We start from the raw sequence: 25,014 nt of genomic DNA, 5'->3' as shown, positions 1-25,014 counted from the left end.
ATTTAGTGCTTGATATTTATTGCGCTGTGCTCATCTTAGAAACGTGTGTATGTACTAATTTGGATTTTGGACGTATAGTTTGCAATACAAGACTAGTAAAAAAAAAAAAAAAAAAAAAAAAAAAGAGGGGGAACTCAACTGCATGTAGTAACCTGCAGAGAGAGAATGAGTTTCTGTGGACATCGACATAAGAAAACGTAATGTTCCTCCCTCGTTTCAATTTCTCACCTTAATTGCCTTGGAGTTGGAGGCAAGAACGTTGAAGAAGTGCAATACAGTGTAGAAGAAAGAATACCTTAATTGCAAAAAAAAAAATCGAGGCACAAGAAAAAGCTGATCAACTAACAATGGCGAATAATCTACCATCTCACGAAAGTATATACTCTTACCTTCCTATAATTATGTCAATCTTTACGTCGCAAATCCGTTATATTTCTTGCTATAGAAATCTTTTCTACAATTCAATTGAATTACGAATTGGTCGGAATCTGTAATAATATATGATCTGCAATACCTTCTATAAGTTTGATGATGATGTATGTTGTATCACACCAAAAAAAAACTATTAATTTACGTCGATTATTATAAGCTATTCATGAAATTGAGAAAGATGAAGATGAATAGCCTTGATTTCGCGGTGCGAAAAAATTCGTAATTTGATCAGTGAGTAATGGAGGCACAAATATCCGCATTAATGGATATTTGATCAAGTTTGTCGTCGTCATATATTCATTCTTCTGATATATCACGCCTTTTTTTAAATTATGTGATGGAGATGCTATACCTACATGTAATGTCGGGAGTGCTTGAGGTTATAATTAAGGCATTAGCTTTGTGCAAAGCTCTGAATGTTATCTCATCTTTAGTAATGCGGACGTGTGAATGAATAGGTTTGGCTCGAATGTTGCGGAACTGATGAATAATTTATTTTTATGAAATGAGATATTTGTATCACGATTGTATTAGCTGAGTTTGGATTGGGATTTTATGAAGTTGGGATCACAAGTTTTCGCAGTTTCTCTTCTAGTGTGCTTTCATGGATATAAATTCTAGCTTCTCAGTGTGGTCGGGTCATAGAAAGTGCAATGTTTAAGATTAATTTATGCAGGATGTTCATGAAAGTTGGCTGTTTGGTTGTTGTTACATAGTGCTTATCTTGATTGCTTATGTGGATAATTTTCATGCTCTTATATGTTGGGTCATAGGAAGTGTAATGATGTGTATTCATCCATGACTTCAGCTGAAACTTAGTGCTTATCATGATACCTTTAAACGACATTGTAATGGCTGGAGAAAAGAAGCAATGTAACATATTTTTTGTCTTTGAACCATGAACCTAAAGCAGAGGACTTGGCTATCTTGTGTACATTGATGTTCAACATTTTTTGAATGCCAGGCTCTCGGAGTCGTGTGTATGCTGCTGCCTTACTAAATTTATGTCTATCTTTCTCAGATAATGGTGCTGGATGTTGTTCGACACAGCTGATTGACGGAGATGGTGCATTCAATGTTGCCGGGATCGGGAGCTTTCTGAAAGAACAAAAGCTGGCGGAATGCGGGCTTTCATATGCCATAGTATCCATCATGGGTCCACAAAGCAGCGGTATGCACTATTAATCTAATAAGCTCACCAGATGATATGACATTGCAAGGATATTTCACGTGCAAATGAAAAGCTATCTATCATGGATAACAGCGTATGCATTAGTGTGAAATTACTTGTTGGAGTTGGATTTTTAACCAATGCTTTTCAGCTATGTTGTCTAAAGTCTGACACTTGTGCTAGTCGCTAGTTTAGACCTTTTATTTTTTTTCAAACTTGTCTATTCAAGTTGCACCTTCATATATTTTTTTGTCTGGTTCTACTTGCTGCTACAGGGAAAAGTACACTATTGAATAATTTATTTGGAACCAACTTTAGGGAGATGGATGCATTTAGAGGAAGGTAACTGGATACGTACTTGTCCAAATTGTGTTGGTTACCAAAGAGAAAACAGTCAAAATGACAGGATACTATTCTCTCTAGGTCTCAGACAACTAAAGGAATTTGGTTAGCAAGATGTGTCGGCATTGAGCCCTGCACTTTAGTAATGGATTTGGAGGGTACTGATGGTAGAGAAAGAGGAGAGGTAATTACCATCCATATTATAGTCATCTTCAGCTTTGGATTGTTTTGCCCACCTTCATTTATGTGCTCGGCAGAACATTGCAACTCCTAAATTCATGCTGAAGTCTTTTATTTGACATGATTAGGACGATACTGCTTTTGAAAAACAAAGTGCTCTGTTTGCCCTGGCTGTTTCCGATGTAGTGCTTATAAATATGTAAGCGCATTATCTACTTCTTTTTGTATTCCTAATCTTCTGACTCTTTTTCTATTTAAGATTGCTCTATTTAATTTTTGTAGGTGGTGCCATGACATAGGGCGTGAGCAGGCAGCAAATAAACCTTTATTGAAGACTGTATTTCAAGTACATCACTCTTTCATGAAAATAGTTCTATTCTTTTGCTATGTGAACGCCTACCTGATCAAACTTGCAGTCTGAGTGCTTGCTCTTCTGTTTGATGGTTAAAAATGCCAAAGCTTTAATTTTAATTAATGGCTTTACTTCCCTATAGGTAATGATGCGATTGTTTAGCCCCCGCAAAACAACTCTATTGTTTGTGATACGTGATAAGACAAGGGTGAGTTTAGAAAAATATATTAGGTTTGCAGAATCAGAATATACTTATATCACGTGAATAACGATGTTGGCAATTTTGAGAACTTGACCATTATTTTTTTTTGGTTTTTGTACAAGACACCCCTTGAAAATCTTGAACCGGTTTTGCGGGAAGATATTCAAAAGGTTAGAACTTGGTACTTGATCATCTTATTACCAACCATGAAATTGTTTTCTTTAACCATAATAAAATTTTCCTGCTAGATATGGGATTCAGTTCCTAAGCCACAAGCACATAGAGATACTCGCCTTAGTGAATTTTTCAATGTAAGCTAATCATTTTTCAGCTTCTTGTTGTGCAATGTTTATTTAAAGTTAAAAAATTGTAGACTGCCTTGTTACATCTGCTGTAAACTTTGCCAGGTTGAAGTTGTAGCGCTCTCTAGTTATGAAGAGAAAGAAGAACATTTTAAAGAGCAGGTATGCCACTTAGTTGAGTGTTATCTTCCCCCTTTGGTGTGTATTGAGAATTACAACCTAAGGAAATCTAATCTGATTGAATGAATAAAACTAAAGACTAGAGAGGAGTAATTATACTCTCATTTTATTACATCATAACAGAAAATAGACAAGAGAAAAATGGGTTAATCTGATCTGGCATTTTGTTGTTCAAGTTGTTGCTGCTGTCTGTTCTTTGTTTGCTGCTCCTCATAAGCTGGACTGATATATATTCAACAAGTTCTTGTGAAGATTTTGTTTCTAGAAGCTAACACATAATTCTAGAGTGCCTGAATGTGATTTTACTTTGTTTGATTCTCTGTAAATGGATGAAGGTTGCTGGTTTGCGGCAGCGATTTTTCCATTCTATAGCTCCTGGTGGGCTTGCTGGAGATCGTCGGGGAGTGGTGCCTGCTTCAGGCTTTTCCTTCAGTGCACAACAGATGTGGAAAATTATTAAGGAGAATAGGGACCTTGACCTTCCTGCACACAAAGTATTTAATTTGACCTATTCTCTTGAGACACATGATCTATGATGGTAAACTTTCTCATAACTCAAATCTTTTACAGGTTATGGTGGCTACTGTTCGCTGTGAAGAAATTGCCAATGAAGGGTATACCGACTTTACCCAAAACCAGGTATAAAATTGTTGATTCTCTCTTTTGATTGTGATCTTTCATTGATGATCTCTGTTTTCATACTGCCCTATATATTTCTGCTGATCTTTTGTTACAAATATTGGGAAAGCTACAATAAAAAAGAGCAAATATTAAAGAAGTACTTGAAAGATTATTACACCAGTACTTTTTGAGTCATGCAAAATAGAGCTTTGCTCAAGGTTGAATTCTGCCCCTCTAATAACAGTGAAAGAAAGCTTTTCGGTGGTTACCCTCCCAGGATAAAACAAAGCTTCACCCGCTTGGGCACTCAAGGGAATGGTGACAAGAAGTGGCTCAATGTATGATGGAGTAGTATATCAAGAGGGAATAATAGAGCAAAAGTATGTCTCAACTCTCAATAGTAAGAAAACTTCAAGAAAATGAAGTTTTTCTTATTTTCAACATATGCATAAGAAAACGGCAACGAGCAACCATAGACAATGCTAGCAATTTGGAGCCTTTAATGCTTTGCTTTTAAATTTCCAAAGCTGAACTTGATAAGTTTTGTAACTGTCTGGAATTCAAGTACTACTAATTGAAGCTTTAGTGGTTTTTAAATCTAATTTATAGCTTGAAGTCATACTACATAACAACCATTCTTTTAATACAAAGTAACGGTCAGCAACCTAATGAAAACATTGTAGTCACTAACTTTTAGAGCTTCTAAACTTAGCAAAGTACTTTATTAACTGACATGTATTGCAATAAGTTTATTGGAAGCTATTAAAATACTCTTAACAGTCAAATCTAAACTAGTAAAATGATGTCAATAGTTGAAATCAATATAACTTTAGTTTTGAAATTCTAACATTTTTCCCTAATTTGTTTATAGGATTGGCTTCAGCTCGAGGAGGCATCACAATCCGGCCCTGTCGCTGGATTTGGAAAGAAGCTCAGTTCAATTATTGGAAGCTGCTTAAACGAGTGAGTATTTCATTATGTTTCTTAAAATTCGATATTCTGCCAGCTTGTTTTGCCAGCTATGATAGGGTACCTTTTAATATTAATATGTCCGATGATCTGATATTTCTTTTTTCCTTGCTGTAACTTTTTTTGTTTGTTGAGGAGCACCCTATAAGTTCTTGGCTTCTTGCTCTGTTTCCTTGCTTGTTATTATTCTACTCATTCTCTTCATGTGTCATATCTTGTTACATGTACTTCCTTTTCTCTATTCAGGTATGACTCAGAGGCTGCATATTTTGATGAGGGTGTCAGAACTTCCAAGAGGAAGCTTCTAGAAGACAAATTACTGCAAGTACGACCACTTATTGTTGTCTAGCCTTATGTACAATTGCAAAAATTGACTAGAATAATCCCAAATATGGCGCATCCACTTTTAATAATCCCAACTATGAGCTATTATACAACAATCCCAACTATTAGAGGTGTCTTGTAAAAATGAACCGATGACTTGAAGAAACCGATTTAGCTGGTAAATTAGCCACATGGCACATTTTGATTGGTTCTTTTATATTTTCTGAATCTCCTTTATTTTAAATTGCCCAAAAGAAACCAGCTTTCTTCTCCTCCTCCTGTGTCTGCCAAACTAGTGATCCAAATGCTCCCATCTCTTTGGTAACCCCCTAACCGACAAACAATCTTTGCTAGATTCATCCATTCAATCCAGTCATTGCACGATGGTGATGATGAAGAAGAGGATGCATGAAAGAAGGATAACGAGGAAATTGATGTTGAGAATTTGTGAAATTGGCGGAGGTGAGTTAAGAGAGAATATTTTGGGGTCACGTTTCCGAGTTTACCTTTGTGTCTTGTTTGGGGCTCGATAATTGAGATTTAATGAGGGGAGATGGCGGATGAGGAAATTTAAGGGAGAAAGAGAAAAACCGACTTATCATGAGTCCAGGTTTTCTCCATTTTCTGCGAATGTTGGATAGTCCCTTTTTTTTTTTTTTTTTTTTTTTGCTTCTCACCTTCAAAAATAATCCAGATGGAAATGAATGACATGAAACATAAAATGTGGTTTTGGAATTTTTTTTAGGAGGAACTCCTTGCAATTTATTTGTGATTATGTGATTTTCTTAAAACAAATACTCCCTCCGTCCCAAAATATAGTTCCCATTTCATTTTGCACAGTATCCAAGACGTACCTTTAACCTACGATATCTTCTATTTCTTATTAGTAAAAAATATAAAAAGTTGATATTACGAATTTATATATTAAGACGAATCTAACAAGACCCCTCATGAATATGTTTTTTTGTATACGTTAGTAATAATATTTGGTCAAAGTTTTTAAAATTTGACTCCCAAAATAGAAATGGGAACTATATTTTGGGACGGAGGGAGTACTATATTACAGTATGATTGTCATATGAGACTTATCTTCACCATTGAAAAAGTGGATTGTTACATCAATGACTGGAAGAAAAATGACGAGTAAAAGGGTGCTGAAATGAGAGTTAAACGATGAATTGGAGGAAGTAAGATGGGGAAGGAAAGATGAGGGAGAAATAGAAGAAGTGCGTTTGGAACTTACTTGGAGGAGTGATCTGGAGATGTTTGATGATGAGAGTTGGTGAATTTGATGACAAAGAAACTTTATGTAAAGGTGAAGGAAGAAGAAGTGGAGGAAAAGGGGTGTTGGAGCTGGTTGTCGCCAAAAATTTGGTTGTAGAACGAGAGTTAGGTGGGAAGTAAAAAAAACAGTGACCTCTTTATCCTGTTATAAGTCATGTGGATTCTTTTTTGGAAAATACTTGGTATTATTAAAAGCAGACGACCCATAGCTGGAATTATTCTAGTCAATTTTTCTTATCCATTTGAAGTTGTTTCAAAAGTCGGTGCATAAATATTGTGCAAAGAAGCATTAGTCAGTTTCATTGATTTCAAATTGTTTTATTAAGCAGATAGGATAGTTTGCTTGCATTGTCAAGCAAATTTACAGAAATGTGAAACTAACCTATGAGATTCTTTCATATATTGGACGTTTTGGAACTGCACATTTGAATAGAATTGGAACTGATCTTGCAGTTACTATGTGTTTGTTGTTTGTTTCATATGGATTTCTTATTGATGCTTACTGTTCTTTTTTTCGGCCACCTGTAATAGCTTGTTCAACCGGCTTTCCATTCCATATTGGGACATATACGTTCTGGAACGGTGGAGAAGTTTAAGGAAGCATTTGACAAAGCTTTAAAAGGCGGGGAAGGGTTTTATGCTGCGTCCCACAGATGCGAACAGACCTTCATGAATCTTTTCGATGAAGGATGTTCAGGTAAACCTTTGTTTGACAATGAACTTGTCAATATTCATGGCTTTATTGTTTCTCTATTGATACCGTGTCCAAAGAACATGATGATTTCACAATTATTGTTTGGAAGGTTGCCTTTTGGGCATCAGTGAGGCTGTTTGAGGCCTGAGGTTAACCTGGTGGTAGGATATTTCTGTTTTGCGAGGGACCAAACTGATAATCCTACTATCTTCTTTTAAACTGAAGTGCTGCTATTGTATTGAGAGTTGAGACACAATTTGATGCTACTATGTAAATCTCAATGAGGTGAATATTTACCTCTGCTTTGCACAGACATTGTGATTGAACAAGCAAACTGGGATATGTCTAAAATGAAGTCCAAGCTAATCCGTGATCTAGATGAATATATTGGTTCTGTTCGTGCTGCCAAATTGACTGAACTTACTACCAGTTATGAGGTATGATAATCTTTTCTTTTTAATGGAGGCTAATTGGTATTACAATGCCTCTTTCAATGTGGCATGCTATTTTTGGGGAAGCATACAGTTTTGAATTGTCAATTAGGCATGTATTAAGAATTTAGCTCTACATGCTCTCTTTTTTCTGGGTTTGCTAATTATTATGAGTTTTGGGAATGATCTTTAGATGAGAAAAATAAATATACAATAATTGAAGAATCTGTAATGTAGAGAACTCTAAAGACGAGACTTCGTAATTACCTTACTCATGTTATTGATTTCTGACTTTTATGCTTATCTTCTCTATATATATTCCTTTTTTAGTATAAAATCTTTAGCGCCTTATCCAGACGAGCTTGAGTGCTACTGTGTACTCTATTACCTAATGTCTCCCAGGGAACCAGCATAATAGATACTGTCGGAGCTCAGGGAATTTCCATGCCCTTTCTCACATTCGGCTCAGGTGTTCAATCTGCTGCAGGTGAAGGATAACATCTTGTAGTGTCTGTCATTCTTTAGAGCTAATCACCTTGCAAGTAGGATACACATCTTTGAGATATCTGTTTTGTGACCCCATCATCAGCCCATGTTTTTGTCCTGCTCCTGCAGTCACCAATCCCTGCTGCTATAAGATCTCATAAGATTAAGAGCTAAGTTCATGTGCCTTTGTCTCATTTCCATTTCAGAAAAGAGGATCTGATGAAACTCTTTTCTGGTTTCTGGCAACTGCAATAGTTCATATTGATTCTCCTCCATAAAAAAGTGACGGTTCATTATGTAATAATTTATGAACCTACAAGACCGAGTGCTTGCTGTCTCAAACGTCCTCCATTAGCTATTTCAGCAGAACAACCATTCTCCTGTATGGCCATTTTGGCAGTGGCTGGAGTTGTTTCCATTAAACTGAACATAGCTAGCCATTGGATTAAATTCATAAATTTCATTGCCGGAATCTGTCATAAAATATCAGTGCTGGATGCTCTCATACCTTTGAACAGCCAAATTGCCTCTAAAGAACAATCTATTAAAAAATTTTATTGACTGCTAAATTTAAGCACTCTGGTACCTGCGCATTCACTACTCTGGCACAAACACTGGAGATGAGTATTATCTAGCATCTTGATGACCATTGCAGAACTCATCAGCTTTGTATATGAGCATCCGATCAATAACAGCTAAATTACAAATCAAGTTTTAAGCTGAACATAATCAGCTGTGGGTCCTTGTTCTTGCAATTGCTGATTTCTGTCTGTCGTATTTTTTTTTGGCTCCTGGATATCAGTGAATCGTTACTGCATCTCCCCGAAAATCGGATCCCCTGGATCCAAATTTGTTGTGATAATTCACTTGAAAATAACCATACCTTGTGGCGCTAATATATTGAGTTCCATCGATATTTCTTCACCTTAATTTCATTCCTCCTAAGACTTTTTGAATGTTGTCTCCTTTTAAAAAACCTGTGCAAAATAAACCTATGAGGACCATGAAAAATTGACAATGATATAGTGCTGGAATGCCCAGAGTCAGATATCATGGAAAAAGTAATCTTTTCTTGCTTTTCCATTTTTGTCTCAAAACATTGTTAATTCTTGTGATTATCCTTATATGAGAACAGTGAAATTATAATCCATTTTAGTTAACATATTACATGATAATCCTTTTACGGGAAAAAAGTAATCATTTTGGAAAATTATCCCCACAAGGAAAAAGGTTTTAGTTTAGCCAAAATGGATTATATATTGGTTAACAAGGATTATGAAAAAGTGCTCTCATATTCCAACAGAAGGATTGTTCTCATGGGAACTCAACCCATTTATATATTATATTTATATAATATAATTGGTGTTGCTAATTGTTATAGTTAAAACCAGCATAATTTGAGGGTTTGATAAAAAGAATTAGAATTGAAAAAAGGGAAGTTTAGTTTTTATGCGAATCAACCTCTTAACAAAGAAAAGATAATGCAAGAGAAACTGTTCTCAAAGGAATTCTTTTTTGGAAATGGGTAAAGTGAAAAGACAGTTATTAAGGGTATTTTTTGAAATTGAAATTAATACTACCATAAGGCCTTTTGGCTTAACATATATTTTGCCCCAGGCAAAATTAAATGAAGCGCTTGCAGGGCCTGTTGAGGCACTTTTGGATGGTGCAAATGATGAAACATGGCCATCTATAAGACGACTTCTTCATCACGAGACGCAGTCTGCAGTTTATGGACTTGAAAGTGTTCTTTCTGGTTTTGAATTGGATGAAGAAACCAGACAAAAAATGAAAGATAAGTTAGAGGATTATGCAACATGTGTGGTTGAGGGAAAGGCTAAGGAAGAAGCAGGAAAGATCTTAATCCGTATGAAGGATAGGTAAGGATTTAAGGCCAATAATTTAACTAATGCTATTTTCTCAAGAGCACTAATCATGCAACCTTTTTCTTGTTTAGATTCACGATGTTGTTTAGCCGTGACTCTGACTCAATGCCTCGTGTTTGGACTGGGAATGAGGATATTAACTCAATTACAAAAGTTGCTCGTGCTGCGGTATGATACTTTGTTAGAAATATATGTTTATAATTTATATGAACTCACTAATCCGTCTAGAATATACTTATACTAATATTAACTTGGGATACAAAATACTTTTGCAGTCCCTTAAACTGCTCTCTGTTCTGGCTGTAATGCGATTGGATGATGAATCTGATGATATCGACAAATCTTTATCTCTGGCTTTATTGAATAATAGTACTAGTGACAGAAGTCTCACGGTATCTGACCTGCTGGCATCAAGCAACTGGGAGAAGGTCGGTTTTTATTACTTTTTTGGAACAATTCTTTTTAAATGCAGTGGGTCAACATTGTTTTCATTTTATTAGTCTATATGGTGTTTCATCTAGGAGCTGAAAACTGGTGATCTGTTATTTGTTATCCCTCTTTGATTTTGATGTTACTTAGAAGCATATGCTTTTTTCAACTGTATTTTTCATCTCAGGTTCAAATTTATATTTCTCTTAAATAGTGAGCAGTAGCTTTTTTCATGGATTATTTGCTTGTGGTGGAGATGATATTGATTTGATCCGAGATCTTGGAATGGCTTATTCAAGCATTCTCAGATGTTCAACCATACTAGGAGAGAGAATAAAGTATGAACTGCTTAGGAAACTTATTCAATACAAGAACACTGGATTATTATTAACTCCATTGGAAATGGACGCAAAATGTACGCCTAGTTTCTGTTATCTCCGATGTACTACAACTGATGGCAACTCTTTTTTGACTTTAACCCATTAAGTTTTTCCTTTTCAGTTCTTTAGTATGTTTATATATTAGACATCACCAGTCACCACCTCTAAAAGTCGGACAGTCTATAAAGTCGTGAATGGAGTTAGTGACAACTGACAACCAGTTTTTTGTTTTTGGCTTATGAATTGAAACTCAGCAACGTGTATTTTTGACTGTCGCCACAGTGGAAGATGCATTAAGAAAAAACCCCCTAGGTATGCCTTATATTCACAGGAACTTAATCCAGACTTTATGTCGGATAAGGAGGAATTAGAGAGGCAGCAACACACAAAAAAAAATCTTTATGGAGCAGTGGCAGCAATAATGTTCAGTTTATGGTTTAAAAGGAATCAAGCTCTGGGGAACAACCAAGTGCCTAGTGTATTACACAAGTTCAGTATAGCTTTAAAACTAGAATTATTTACTGTTTAGGACAGAAGTGAGTCAGGCAGATCAATTGTGGATAGGAGAACTATGCACAATTGATGGTTGTCCATTTATAAAGAGGGGTTCCTGACTTCCTTCCTAGAAGAAGCATTGGTATGAAATATATCCCCTTTTAGTCACTGGGAAAAAAGTGGTGAATGCAGGGAGTATATGCCTTTTTATATTTCTGATAGGGCCTTGCAAGCTGTATAACTATTATGATAACCATGCTTCTTGAAGGAAGAGAAAGGCACTCCCTTCTTCACCGTTGATTATATTCTTTTCCTGTCTTTATCTTTTTCAAGGTGAGCATACACTTGGGAGGAGCTTCCTTCCATGCTTGTACTTATGTTTTATGGAGTGGGCTAAGGTGTGGTTATTGTTACATTTGAATTGTCGAAGTTGTTAGTGATGTCAGATCACAGGAATTGGGTTAAGCCTTTGGGGATTTGGAACTGGAGGCCAATTCTATTATTTATTCATATTGGAAATTTAAGAACAATTTTCTTCTGCTTTCCAGCATTTGATCTTGATGGAGGAAGCAGTTATATTTTGTACTTTTTTATAAAACTATTCCAGCATGATGAAGCTTCATTGTCACATTTTAATGCCCTGTTCTTTAAGGCAGTCAATTTCTCTGATTGCAACTCAGATTAGATGGTGAATTTACGTTGAAATTTATTACTCCCTTCGTCCCAAGTTAATTGCCAATAATCATTTTGGCACAAACTATTAGGGAAGTGAACTTTTCGAGATAAAGAAGTGGGTGTATGTGTAGGGCCGGAAGGGCCCAACCGTAGAAAAAAAAGTAGAGAATAAATTGCCAAGATAGGTAGTGTCATATAAATCGGGACAAACCAAAATAGAAACTGTGGGAATTTTGTGACAGAGGAAGTAGTTTCTTGCAGTGCTACCTACTAGAAGCAGGGGAAAAAAACATGTTTTGTGGCCATCGTACGGAATTTTCTTTTATTAGTGTGCTTGATAATGTGAGAAGAGTACAGTATATCTATCATTTAACATAGACCTCAGTTCTGACAGTACTTTAAGTTCAGGAAGCCAATGAGGGCTGCATTAAGTTTTGAATGTTACATGCATTTCAAGCCAGTAGGCAAGGCTGCTCCATTGGTTTTCTGCTTTCTCCGTCCAGTAAATAAGTCGATGCTGGGAATGAAGTGGCTATACTCTGGTCTAGGAGGTCTCATTGAGTTAGCAGTTTTTTCTAGTGTTCTACCAATTAGTAATTTGTGTTTTGTGATAATTATTATATAAAAATATTTGTCTCTCCCAATATTCTGCTGTATCATATCCCTTGGGGTTGGAGAAATAGATACAGGACACCTTGTGCAACTGTCTATGACTCCTGTCATTTTCTGATAATTAGCATCCTACAAGTCTAACAGCTTTATGATTTATGTGTAGATACCATCTTCAAAGACATTAATAAATCCAGTCCAGTGCAAATCATTGTGGAGGCAATTCCAGATGGAAACAGAATATACTGTTACTCAGGCCATTGCTGCTCAGGCATGAACTAATCCTTTGAGTTCTCGAATTTAATTTCTTCTCATTACACAAGCAGTCACTTCGACTTGCTGATTGCTCCAGTTGTCAAAAGCAAGTATAGTTGTCTACCTGGTCCTCTCTATTTTAACTGAAACAATTTAATATTTCAGGCGGCCAGCAGGCGTAACAACAATTGGTTGCCACCTCCATGGGCAATCGCTGCCCTGCTCATCTTAGGTTTTAACGAGTTCATGACTCTTTTGAGGTACACACTAATTTGATTCCTTTTGTTGTTCTGACAGTTTGTATTTCTTTTGCTCACTGTTACTGTCTCATCTTGTGTTAGGAATCCGCTTTATCTTGGTGTCCTCTTTGTTGCTTTTCTAGTGAGCAAAGCATTGTGGGTGCAGATGGATATATCTAACGCATTCCGTCGTGGCTTTGTAAGTACTCTTTGGTCAAGTCCATTAAACTTCAATCTTATTTAATGCATGCTCAATTCTGGTCTTGCTGCTTTTCCTTGTCGGATGCAATTGTTGTTAGTCATTACATAGAGCTACATCATTCTCGATGGTAGGTGCTGCCTTTGCAGCTAAGCATATGTAATTAGTTCTTCAGTTCTCTGATTGTCCAGCTGTGCCAGATCTAGCAGGTCCTGAGGGATGGAAGGTTTATAACCTTTGTGATTTTTTTTATTCATAATAATTCATTTATTTATGATTTTGATCTCAAATCACAACTGTTGTACATTGGAACCAAAATATCATCATCTTATTTTAACTAATAAATGATTCAATGCACAACATTTATGATTCATTCAATGTTTGCTATTGAAAATTGATGTACAAAAAAAATTATTTCTTACTGGAGGAACTGAGACTTTCCCAGCAGGTCCTTAACTTGTAACAACCATGATCTGAACAGATAGGAGTCATGTTGGAAGATATCCATATGTTTGCATTGTGCTCATACCAAAGTAAAAACAAAGGAAATAGAAGAGAGTAATACTTGAGCGCTGCATATGCAGTATTCTTTGTACTCTACTATTGTCTTGCCTATGTGTACTTTCTGGTAGCCTGATTTTGATTTTGTGCTTACAGCTTCCTTCAGTCTTTTCCTTATCAACCAGAGTTGTACCCGTTATTACGAACATGCTCAGAAACTTAGCTGAGATGGGAAGTCAACCTGCTACTGCTAATACTCGCACAAATCCACCCCTGGCAGCTAGCAGCTTCCAAGGTGGTGTGATTTCTGACGGTCTCTCATCGGCTGGTTCTTCTCACGTAACAACAAATGCAAATGCAAATGGAACAGAGGTTTCCAGTTCATCAATGGACGACTAGGCCGCTAGGCGGATGAGTTCTAATTGGATGGAGGATTAGTCTCAGACTATATATTATTAAAAAAATGTGTTGCTTCGTCATCAAGAGAAGCAGATGTGTATTTTTTGATTATTTTAACTGTTAAGAGTTACATGAAAGATAGATTGATGATTGCCATAGGGCTCTTATGGATTGAGTTCGGCATCGCTGAACCTATTCTCTGCTAAACAAAGGGAGGGGGGAAATTTTGTAATTTCAATTTTGGAGTGGATCCCTCACCACTTTCCTCTCTCATATTATAGGGAGAACATTTTCTCTATGTAATTCTGAATCACCCCAACATAACGCAATATAGATTCCATTTTCGTTTTCTTCTCTTGCTTCCCTTTTCTCGCGTGTTGTGGTGGCAAGTTATTGTCCTCTCTGAATGTGTATCTTTAAAGTAATACATTTCTTACCGATGGACGATGGTTGAGGATGATATGAGCGATTGAGTGGGCTTATAATTTGCTCTTAGATTATTCGATACATTTAGATCGTGTGTTCTGCTCTTCTTCATTGCTGACTTGATGCTCCATCTTAAGCTTCTTTCGATGGCTCAATGCTGGCCTAAAAGATGTAAGTAACTGAAAATTGATCATGGTTGGAATATCACCATATCAGAAAAGTGTTCCCGCAGCGTCTATCTTAGTAAATAGGATGAAAAATCTCATATTAATGTGTTAGACTATCTTTATCTATGAGTTATTATTGGTGGAGATGTCTATGGCAATTTATTAATGATAAATTCTCTATTCCCTTAAGATAATCCGCATAATCCGACTAGGGATGGCACTGGGTCGGACTTGGATCGGATTATGCATAATCCGCATAATCCGACTCCGACCCTATAAGAAGTCGAATTTTAAATCCGAGTCAGACTCCGACATTCGACTACGATCCGACTTAAAATCGAACATCCGACTCCGACTTAAAATCCGAACATCCGACTCCGACTTAAAATCCGAACATCCGACTCTGAACCCGATCCGACTTATTTTTCTGCCCATTTTTCATAATAGTACAAATAATCTAAATATTACTATTATTTTTAACAATCATTTATTCAATGTGAAAATCCTACATAATACAATTGGCTGAAAGTCGAAGTCAGGTTATACATAAATAATACATTAACATAAATAAGAAAAAAGGATTGATTGACCCAAAGTCGGAGTCGGATTTTTTAAACGGAGTCGAAGTCGGGTTACTTTTTTGTCGGAGTCGATTCGGATTTTTTCCTTCAGATCGGAGCGGATTAGGGTCGGATCTGGAGTGGGTTGCCATCCCTACCTGCAACAAGTGTTTACTCAATAACTGCCACTTTGATTATTACTGCTAATGGTACATGAGTTTGCTTTGTGACTTGTGTGTATAACAAAAAACAGGAAACAAATATAATCTATCCATTTAGCATCTTATCCAAGTGGAGACATCCAATTACGTATTGCCATGTAAGCAACAAATGAGTATAGTCAATCTAACCTCAAGCTAACCACATAACTCTTCTGTGGCTATGATTACACCAGTGTCATTCCTCCATTTTAAGATCTTTCAAACATTGTTCATCCAGCTAAATTAAATCCAAAATTCTTGGAATTTGAGAATTTTCCATTTCCTGGGAGATATAGTACAAGAAGAAAAAAAGTTGTATCCATGGCATCTGTTGTGATGACTTCTCTCCCACACTTCACTGGGCTTAGACCCCAGCAGGCCTCTTCCCCTGTCAAGAGCTTGGTTTGTCTTTATAACTCTTCCTCATCCTCTTATGACTTTGCTACATTTGTTTATTGTGATGACACTGAATGTTGCGTATTAATGTCATGATATTTTTACTTAATTTCATTTTGCGATTTTATGCAGTGCTTAAGCTAATGTAACATGCATGACAGCATGAGAACTACTAAATTGTTTGAACTTCACAAATTTATTTGACTTCTGAAATATGTGGTCAAAAAATTTATAGCAATGTCAAGATAAGGTAACAAATATTTTGGATATGCTTCTTTTGTTTGATTTGTAGTCAGCAGCTCTGCCGCTGAAGGGCAAAGGAAAGGGAGCTCTGGGTGCACGATGTGATTTCATTGGCTCACCCACAAACTTGGTAGGTATATCATGTACTACTTCAAATGATCATATTTTTTTCATATACATTCCAATTTCCAGCCAATGATTTTGATTAAGAGCAATCCTGTAACTGTTCATCTCATGATAAGCAAAATAGGCAATCAAGTAGCACGTTTGTAATAGAAACTAAATTAATATGCAATTTATATTATTGAATATACAATTTATAGATCAGACTTGAAATATGTTTTACGTACTCTGAATAATCTAGGAGATTAATAGGACTAATGTGGGTCTTTAATGAGCAGATAATGGTGACCTCAACAAGTCTAATGCTGTTTGCTGGAAGATTTGGTCTAGCTCCATCAGCCAATAGAAAAGCAACAGCTGGTTTAAGATTGGAAGTAAGAGACTCTGGACTACAAACTGGTGACCCTGCTGGTTTTACACTTGCGGATACCCTTGCTTGTGGTACTGTTGGTCATATTATTGGTGTTGGTGTTGTACTTGGCCTCAAGAACATTGGGGCTCTTTAAACTTCCTTTATATCCTTTTGTTCTTCTTGTTGGTCTGAGCCCTGAGGTTGTAAAGATAATATTTTATATGATATTTTATGCCTAATCTTCATCTTTTTGATATTTGTAGGGTAGATAGTGTTATGTAGTGTAAAACTAGCAATTTATATCACAACTCCCAAAGATGGGTTCTTAGAACTGGAGACTTGTGCAACAATGATTGGTCCAAATCCCGAAGCAAACTCCTGACCAGCAACCTGCACAAAAGGGACCCACCCTGGAGGTTTGGGTGGTATTTCCCCCTCCGAAGCTTAAGTCAGATGTCAGGGATGTAAAGGAACTCTTAGAGAGAGAAAGTAGAGAGAGAGAGAGAAGAATTTATGACAGAGTAACAGTACTATGCCCTGAAAAACGTACCTTTCCCCTGATTTCAATGACTATTTATACTGTTTGGAATGACTGTTGTGCCTTGATGTCACCCTAATTTGGGAGCATCTGATTGGCTAAGCAATAATATGGTGACACGTGGCAAATGCTGATTTGTCAATACAATTTACCCTTTAGCTGAATCAGGCTTCACTTGTATTGGGCCTAAGTACAATTTTAGGGCCACAAGAGAGCTTTTCAGTACACCTTTTCCTCAGAAAAGTGTACTTTAGCCCAAAGAACCTGCAGGCCTTTGTACTTTTCTTTGCCTAAGCGAATGCCACATCTCATCTTAGTAGCCCTTGATTTTTAGGCTACAACATTTGCCCCTTAAAAGAGGAAGTTACCATTTAGGTGCTAAGACGGTTGATTTCCTCTTTTAATCGACCTGGAACTGCCCTACTCTTTTTTTTTTTTTTTTTTTTTTTTGCTGGACGAGTCCCTTCTTTAAAGAGCAAAACGTCCTGAATGAACTTCTGGACGAGCTCCTTCTTTGAAGAGCAAAACGTCCTGAATGAACTTCTGGACGAGCTCCTTCTTTGAAAAGCAAAACGTCCTGAATTGACTCTGGACGAGCTCCTTCTTTGTGGAGCAGAACGTCCTGATTTAACTTCTGGACGAGCTCCTTCTTTACAGAGCAAAACGTCCTGAATGAACTTCTGGACGAGCTCCTTTATTGAAGAGCAAAACGTCCTGAATGAACTTCTGGACGAGTCCCTTCTTTGAAGAGCAAACGTCCTGAATTGGCTCTGGACGAGCTCCTTCTTTGTGGAGCAGAACGTCCTGATTTAACTTCTGGACGAGCTCCTTCTTCGAAGAGCAAAACGTCCCGAATGAACTTCTGGACGAGCTCCTTGTTTGAAGAGCAAAAACGTCCTGAATTGACTCTGGACGAGCTCCTTCTTTGAAGGCAAAAACGTCCTGAATTGACTCTGGACGAGCTCCTTCTTTGTGGAGCAGAACGTCCTGATATTAACTTCTGACGAGCTCCTTCTTTCGAAGAGCAAAACGTCCGAATAAACTTCTGGACGAGCTCCTTCTTTGAAGAGCAAAACGTCCTGAATTGCTCTGGACGAGCTCCTTTTTGGAGAAGAACGTCCTGAATAACTCTGGACGAGCTCCTTCTTCGAAGAGCAAAACGTCCTGAATTGACTCTGGACGAGTCTCTTCTTTTGTGGAGACAAACGTCCTGAATGAATTCTGGACGAGCTCCTTCTTCGAAGAGCAAAACGTCCTGAATGAACTTCTGGACGAGCTCCTTCTTTGAAGAGCAAAACGTCCTGAATTGGCTCTGGACGAGCTCCTTCTTTTGTGGAGCAAAACGTCCTGAATGAACTTCTGGACGAGCTCCTTCTTCGAAGAGCAAAACATCCTGAATTGACTCTGGACGAGGTACTTCTTTTGTGGAGCAAAACGTCCTGAATGAATTCTGGACGAGCTCCTTCTTCGAAGAGCAAAACGTCCTGAATGAACTTCTGGACGAGCTCCTTCTTTGAAGAGCAAAACGTCCTGAATTGACTCTGGACGAGCTCCTTTTTCTGTGGAGCAGAACGTCCTGAATGAACTTCTAGACGAGCTCCTTCTTTGAAGAGCAAAACGTCTAGAGCTATGTTGGACATCTTCCTTTCTCTTTTCCCTTTAATTGCTTTTGACTAACATTTTTACTTACTTTTTTCAGAAAAATGCCCCAACGTCCAAAGTGTTGGCGGAGAAGGCGGCCGTCAAGAAAAGACCGGCCACTACCAGCGATGCCCCACCCCTAAAAAGGCAAGGGGTATCACATCAAGGGTTTGAGGGGAGCCTCATCAGGGCATGTTGGCTACATGTCTTAACTGGCTGCTGAGGTAACTTTTTCCTTGGACGTTTTGAATTCTATACTTGGATATATTTTTTCAATTTTGCATTCGTCCTAACAATTTTCGTCTTTCCTTTGACAGCTCTTTGCTCGCAACTTTATTGCCGAAGACCGGAGGAAAGAGAACAAAAAACTTGTTACGGACGCTACCAAAGCTGCCGACCATGATCAAATATTTATGCCCAAGTATGAAAGCAATTCGTCCTAACACACTTCATATGATCCAATGGCTCTTTTTGGCCGAATATATCAAGACGTTTACCAGATGCCTAATTGAAACCTTGTGAGTTTAAGAACTGTTAAGTTAATAACTTGCTCGGCCTGAATTTTGGCTATTATTCGTCATTGGACAAAGATTTAGTTATTTGCAATAAATTAGGTCCCTATATGCCCCCCTTCTTGGACGAAGAGATCTTAGTGACCTTTCTTTGTTACAAGAAGGAGAAAGACCATAATTGCTTAATAACTTAGACATTTTATGAAGGTTATTGTAACCCGTCCATCTTTGTTAAATTGTGAAATAACTTGTTCCTTTACTAAGGTTGTTATTTCGAAGTATGGCTTTGGACGGAAAGTAGGATACCTTTACTAAGGCGTCCTAATTCCAGCCGACCTTGTTTAGGAGATGTTTACTCTTTAAGTAAACAAGGTGTAGGCCGATTCCATGTACTTGTCCTTATAAGGATGATAACATGTTAGCCGATCTCCTAATAGAAGGTGTTTTTACTTGCTGCTCTGTTTTATTAGTCAGCTTGAACGATAGTATGCATTTTTAACTAAATCAAGCAAACAAAATCAAACAGAGGGACAGTCATAGGAGAGAAGTAGAGCTGTATTATATGAATTTTGCTTGACGGAGAGCCAAGGTACATGTATACATTTCTACTTTTTTCATTGTGAGGTACTAAGAAAGATTACACTTTCTCAAGGTATCATGTCGAGGCAACTAAGACGTCCTTGGTTTCAGAACATAGGACGGATCCAATCTTCAATGTCCTCTCCGGACGCTCTGGATTTAAAAAGATTTCCACTGGGCTCTCCGATCCACTAGCTCTGGACGTTCTGTCCCAAGTCATGATAGCCACTTCTTCAGATGCTTATTTTTCTTCTTTAATAGACAAACATCTCCTTTTCTTGCTAGGTAAGAGCATGGACGGCTTGCCCTCTTGGAGGGGCTTTGCCTGAGCCTTCTTTACCTCATGCTTCAACTCACTTATATGGCCTTTCACCTTTTCGGCCGGCTCATCCTCCATGGCCTTTGGCCGCTCTGATTTCTCTTTTCATGATGATGGTCTCAAAGTAGTAAGATAGCATTCTCTAGCCGCCTGCTGGTCTCCATACAAAGACCCAACTTTCCCACCATCACACTCAAATTTCATGCTTGTCTTCTGCTCTTGACGGTTTGCCACAAAATGGCTGGTAAACAAGATAATAAGCTCAGTGAAATTGTTCACAGTTAGGAGGTAAATTTTGAACCACTTCTCGCCACTCCCATCAATGTGGCTGAAAAATTCTTACACCATGTAGCGTCGTCAACTCCTTGGACGTACATCTGGTGCTTGTAGGCTGACAAATGATCATCTGGATTTGTTGTTCCATCGAAAGGCTCGATCGTCGGGAGCTTAACCTTTGGGAAAGGAGGGGACTCCATAATTCTGACCGAGAAAGGAGTTGGCCAATATATCTAGAGTGCCCCAACCTGACCCTCAATGGGTATGTGCTCCCGGCGGTACTCCTTTAGTACCGGATTAGAAGAGGTGTTAGCTAAGGCTGACGCCTATACACCATTGGCTGCAGAACTGTTTTTTCTTGCCTTGGCTGAAAAGCCGAAGGTCCATGACTTCGTCCTGCTGTTCTGGACAGAAGCCTTAATGACGGGTCCTTCATATAAGGAGTGGAACCAGAGCTGAACGCTGCTGAGCTGCCCTCTCTTGGCTTCCAGATACTCCCTAGCATCCGTCTCCATTTTGTGACCAGTAGGAGGGATATTATCTTGGACGGACCACCAGTTTCCAGTCCATCTTCCTCCAGAATCACTGACTGCTGGCTGCTTTCCTTTGGAAGGCGGCCTAGTCAATCTGGCCGAGGTGGCCGACTAGGTCCTGGACGACCTCCTTGGATCGCCCTTTGAGTGGCGCAGCTGCCTCTTCTCTCGGACTCTATCTGAAAAATAGCATGTTGTTCTTAATCTGCTCTTCCAAACAGCGGCCATCCTGGCCTGGAAGTCATTTAACACATTTTCCAAATGACCAGCAGTCACTGGACGTCAAGATTTTCTTGGATACTGGAGTTACAGTCCTACCCTCGAGTGAACGGCAGCATGGCCCTGATCCCTGCCTCGAGGTGGCCTCTCGTCATCAACGGTATCATCACTCTGAACTCTAAAACTTCTGTTCCTGCCACATTCGAAGAGTGACAGTCCGTCATTGTTGCGTCTCCCCACAGACGGCGCCAAATGTTATGTAGTGTAAAACTAGCAATTTATATCACAACTCCCAAAGATGGGTTCTTAGAACTGGAGACTTGTGCAACAATGATTGGCCCAAATCCCGAAGCAAACTCCTGACCAGCAACCTGCACAAAAGGGACCCACCCTGGAGGTTTGGGTGGTATTTCCCCCTCCGAAGCTTAAGTCAGATGTCAGGGATGTAAAGGAACTTTTAGAGAGAGAAAGTAGAGAGAGAGAGAGAAGAATTTATGACAGAGTAACAGTACTATGCCCTGAAAAACGTACCTTTCCCCTGATTTCAATGACTATTTATACTGTTTGGAATGACTGTTGTGCCTTGATGTCACCCTAATTTGGGAGCATCTGATTGGCTAAGCAATAATATGGTGACACGTGGCAAATGCTGATTTGTCAATACAATTTACCCTTTAGCTGAATCAGGCTTCACTTGTATTGGGCCTAAGTACAATTTTAGGGCCACAAGAGAGCTTTTCAGTACACCTTTTCCTCAGAAAAGTGTACTTTAGCCCAAAGAACCTGCAGGCCTTTGTACTTTTCTTTGCCTAAGCGAATGCCACATCTCATCTTAGTAGCCCTTGATTTTTAGGCTACAACAGATAGTATGCAGTTTATTTTTATTAGCTCTTCATCTAAAAGTTATATTTGACTGCTACTCAAATAATGTTGATTTCCATTGGAAAACGCTAGTCCAAGTGGCGGTTTAGGTTCACAAACCGCTACTTTAGATTGCGGTTTATGTTCTTGGACCGCTACTTGAAGTAGCAGTTTATCTTAGAGTTAACAGCTACTTTGTGTAGCGGAACTATAGCGAAACAAAACAAAACACAATTTTCTCGCGTGCTATCCTACGTGGACGGTATCCATAGAATTAATTTGAAATTTGGTGCATATGAGGAATTAATACTCCATTATACATTATCAAGTAGTATTTGAGAAATGTTCATCATGATCTGAATCCATTTCGATTAGGGTCCTTAAAGAATGCCACATAGGATATTTATGTCAAAATTTTACAAAAACGATTTTTTTAAAAAGGTACATGTAAATAAAACGCATGTATAAGAGCTTTGGATAATGACAAATCGAAGAACCAAGAATCCTTGGGTCGAATGGTATGGCTTCCTATCTCGGTGTCTCCCACAAGGGAGACCAAGGTTCAAATCTTGGTGGAAGCAAAAATTCAATATTGTTAAGGGTTGGGGGGAGGGTGGGGAGGTTGAGGATTTGGGACCTGTGAGGTATTTGGGTGAGTGGCCTTGTGCGAGGGCAACCCTGAGGAAATTCATCTTTACTACGGGTTATTGAAAGGAGACAAAAAAAAAAAGAGAAACCTAAGAATATTAGACTATGTTTTGCCTGGCCATTTTTGTCTTCCCTCAACTTGCTTTGCTCGTCCATCGCTTGGCCTAGAAGGGCCTCCAGATGGCACTACATGCCTTTCTAAGGCCGAGTGTGCCTTTAAAGGGCCTCCTAAGCCCGTGGAGTGCAACCCATGGGCACTGGTGCCCAGATCCCGGGGGTGCCAGTTTTGGTGAACTATAATCCACGCTTTTTCCTGTTTTCATACCAATTTTAGAGTTCCTGGGGCCCGACGACCTTTTTTATCCCGGACCTTCCTAGGGACCCCGGGGTGTCTGAGGATCCCCCTGGGTGCCTCAGACTTCTTTTGCGTGCATACTTTTGTGTTCCCTCTACTCGCTCTGCCTGGTCCTCGCTTGGCCTAAAAGGGCCTCCGGATGGCACCGCATGCCTTTCCAAGGCCCTGGGGTGCACCTATCGGCACCGATGCCTGGACTCCGAGGCGCCTATTTTGGTGAACCTAATTCACGCTTTTCCAGTTTTCTGGCCAATTTTAGACTTTCTCGGACCCGACGACTTTTTTCATTCCGGACCTTCCCGGTGTCCCCCGGGTGCCTAAGGATCCCCATGGGTGCCTCTGACCTTTTTTGCTTGCCTACTTTTGCGTTTCCCCTACTTTCTTTGTCCGGTCCTCGCTTGGCCTTAGAGGGCCTCCGGATGGCACCACATGCCTTTCCAAGTCCCGAGTGTGCCCTGAAAGCACCTTCCACAGCCCTGGGGTGCACCCCATGGGCACTGGTCCCCAGACGCCGGGGACGCCCATTTTCGTGGAGTATAATCCACGCCTTTTCCAATTTTCGGGCCAATTTTTGACTTTTAGGGGACCAACTAATTTTTTCTTCCCGGACCTTCCTAGGGCCCTTGGGAAGCATGAGGATCCCCTCTTTTGCCTGCCTCATACCTCTTTTGCTTTCATTATACTCGCTTTGTCTGGCCTTCGCTTGGCCTAGGAGGGCCTCCAGATGGCACCGCATGCATTTTCAAGTCCCTAGTGTAACTTTAAAGGGCTTCTACAGCCATGCGGTGCACCCCATTAGCACCAGTGCCCACCAAGGGCACTCGTTTCCGTGGACAATTCATGGTTTTTCCAGTTTTCGCGCCAATTTTTGACTTCCTAGGGACCAACGATTTTTTTTCTTCCTAGACCTTCCTAGGTCCCCCGGGGTTCCTGAGGATCCCCCCAGGTGCCTTAGACCTCTTTTGCCTTCCTTCTACTCCCTTCGCCCGACCCTCGCTTCGTCTATAAGGGCCTCCGAATGGCACCACATGCCTTTCTAAGGCCCGCATGTGCCTTTAATGGGTATGGGATGCACCCTATGGCACCGGTGCCCAAACCCCAGGGGTACCCGCTTTCGTGGATTATAATCCACGCTTTTTTCCAGTTATCAGACCAATTTTCGACTTCCTGAGGCTCGACAACTTTTTTGTCCCGGACCATCCTAGGGCTCTCGGGGTGCCTGAAACCTCTGTTGTCTTCCCACTTTTGCCTTCCTTCTACTCGCTTTGCTTGGCCCTCGCTTGGCCTAGGAGGGCCTCGAGATGGCACCATGGTCCGAGTGTGCCTTCAAAGGGCCTCCCACAACCTTGGGGTGCACCCCATCGGCACCGGTGCCTGTACGCTGGGGGTGCCTGTTCTATTTTCATGAACTATAATCCACATTTTTTCTAATTTTCGATTTCCCGGGGCCCGACGAATTTTTTCGTCACGGACCTTCCTAGGGCTTTAGGGATGCCTGAAGATCCCCCTGGATGGCACCACATGTCTTTCCAAAGCCTGAGTGTGCCTTGAAAGGGACTCCCACGACCCTGGGGTGCACCTCATGGTGCTCGAACCCCGAGGGCGCTGATAAACGTGTCGCGCATCTAGCAAAAATAAATAACCTAACTAAAGCTCCTAACTATATAGTAGGGTAAGTCAGGGTCGATCCCACAGAGAGAAAGTTGTTCTATGATTAGCCCATAAATAATGGTAAGACTATAGGATGTTAATATTAATAATGGTTGAATGAACTATACTAATCAACATATAGATAAAACTCTACATTTAAATATCCCCACTAGCATGAACTAATACAAAATAATTCCTACCCCAAACTAATCAACTAAACGTTAACAAGGAAAAGTCTACCCTATAAATTACCATAAAGCTCTCCAGAGTATCTATGGCTTCCTTAATAAGTACTCAATCCTACTCCCGTGGAATCATGCAATTAAAGACATTAAACGCGACACTCTGACTTCCTAGTAGTCCATTCTACCTACTCCCC

General features: G+C 39.3%; 2 protein-coding genes and 1 long non-coding RNA gene across 4 annotated transcripts in view; all 3 read left to right on the top strand.

Moving 5' to 3' along the window:
- The first annotated feature begins 119 nt into the window (after positions 1-119).
- Positions 120-14,388, top strand: LOC104900377 (protein ROOT HAIR DEFECTIVE 3). 2 transcript variants are annotated; one of them, XM_010687792.4, is made up of 23 exons: positions 120-375; positions 1,454-1,603; positions 1,879-1,945; positions 2,027-2,129; positions 2,254-2,324; positions 2,408-2,471; positions 2,620-2,685; positions 2,802-2,849; positions 2,928-2,990; positions 3,087-3,143; positions 3,497-3,655; positions 3,732-3,800; positions 4,654-4,745; positions 4,998-5,076; positions 6,891-7,056; positions 7,366-7,490; positions 9,588-9,850; positions 9,928-10,024; positions 10,132-10,284; positions 12,611-12,715; positions 12,865-12,959; positions 13,041-13,137; positions 13,795-14,388. In XM_010687792.4, the coding sequence occupies exons 1-23, from the start codon at positions 348-350 to the stop codon at positions 14,035-14,037; spliced, it is 2,460 nt and encodes an 819-aa protein (XP_010686094.2). In that variant the 5' UTR covers positions 120-347; the 3' UTR covers positions 14,038-14,388. The 2 variants fall into 2 exon arrangements, with proteins under 2 accessions (XP_010686094.2, XP_048503851.1); XM_048647894.2 differs by having other exon boundaries at positions 121-375; positions 1,922-1,945.
- A 1,179-nt stretch (positions 14,389-15,567) lies between these two features.
- On the top strand, positions 15,568-16,760 carry LOC104900376 (photosystem I reaction center subunit psaK, chloroplastic). The gene is made up of 3 exons (XM_010687791.4): positions 15,568-15,792; positions 16,079-16,159; positions 16,431-16,760. The coding sequence occupies exons 1-3, from the start codon at positions 15,712-15,714 to the stop codon at positions 16,656-16,658; spliced, it is 390 nt and encodes a 129-aa protein (XP_010686093.1). The 5' UTR covers positions 15,568-15,711; the 3' UTR covers positions 16,659-16,760.
- Positions 16,761-18,684: 1,924 nt separating this feature from the next.
- Positions 18,685-25,014, top strand: part of LOC125499369 (uncharacterized) — a 9,735-nt gene continuing 3,405 nt past the window's right edge. The window contains exons 1-2 of the long non-coding RNA XR_007276218.2: positions 18,685-18,907; positions 19,001-19,104. This is a non-coding gene — a long non-coding RNA (uncharacterized LOC125499369). The remainder of the gene's footprint in view (positions 18,908-19,000; positions 19,105-25,014) is intronic.

The sequence above is a fragment of the Beta vulgaris genome, chromosome 7 (assembly GCF_026745355.1).
Source record: "Beta vulgaris subsp. vulgaris cultivar EL10 chromosome 7, EL10.2, whole genome shotgun sequence".
NCBI lineage: Eukaryota > Viridiplantae > Streptophyta > Magnoliopsida > Caryophyllales > Amaranthaceae > Beta > Beta vulgaris.
Note: the sequence above shows the minus strand (reverse complement) of the source record. Positions and strands in the feature narration are given on the sequence as shown.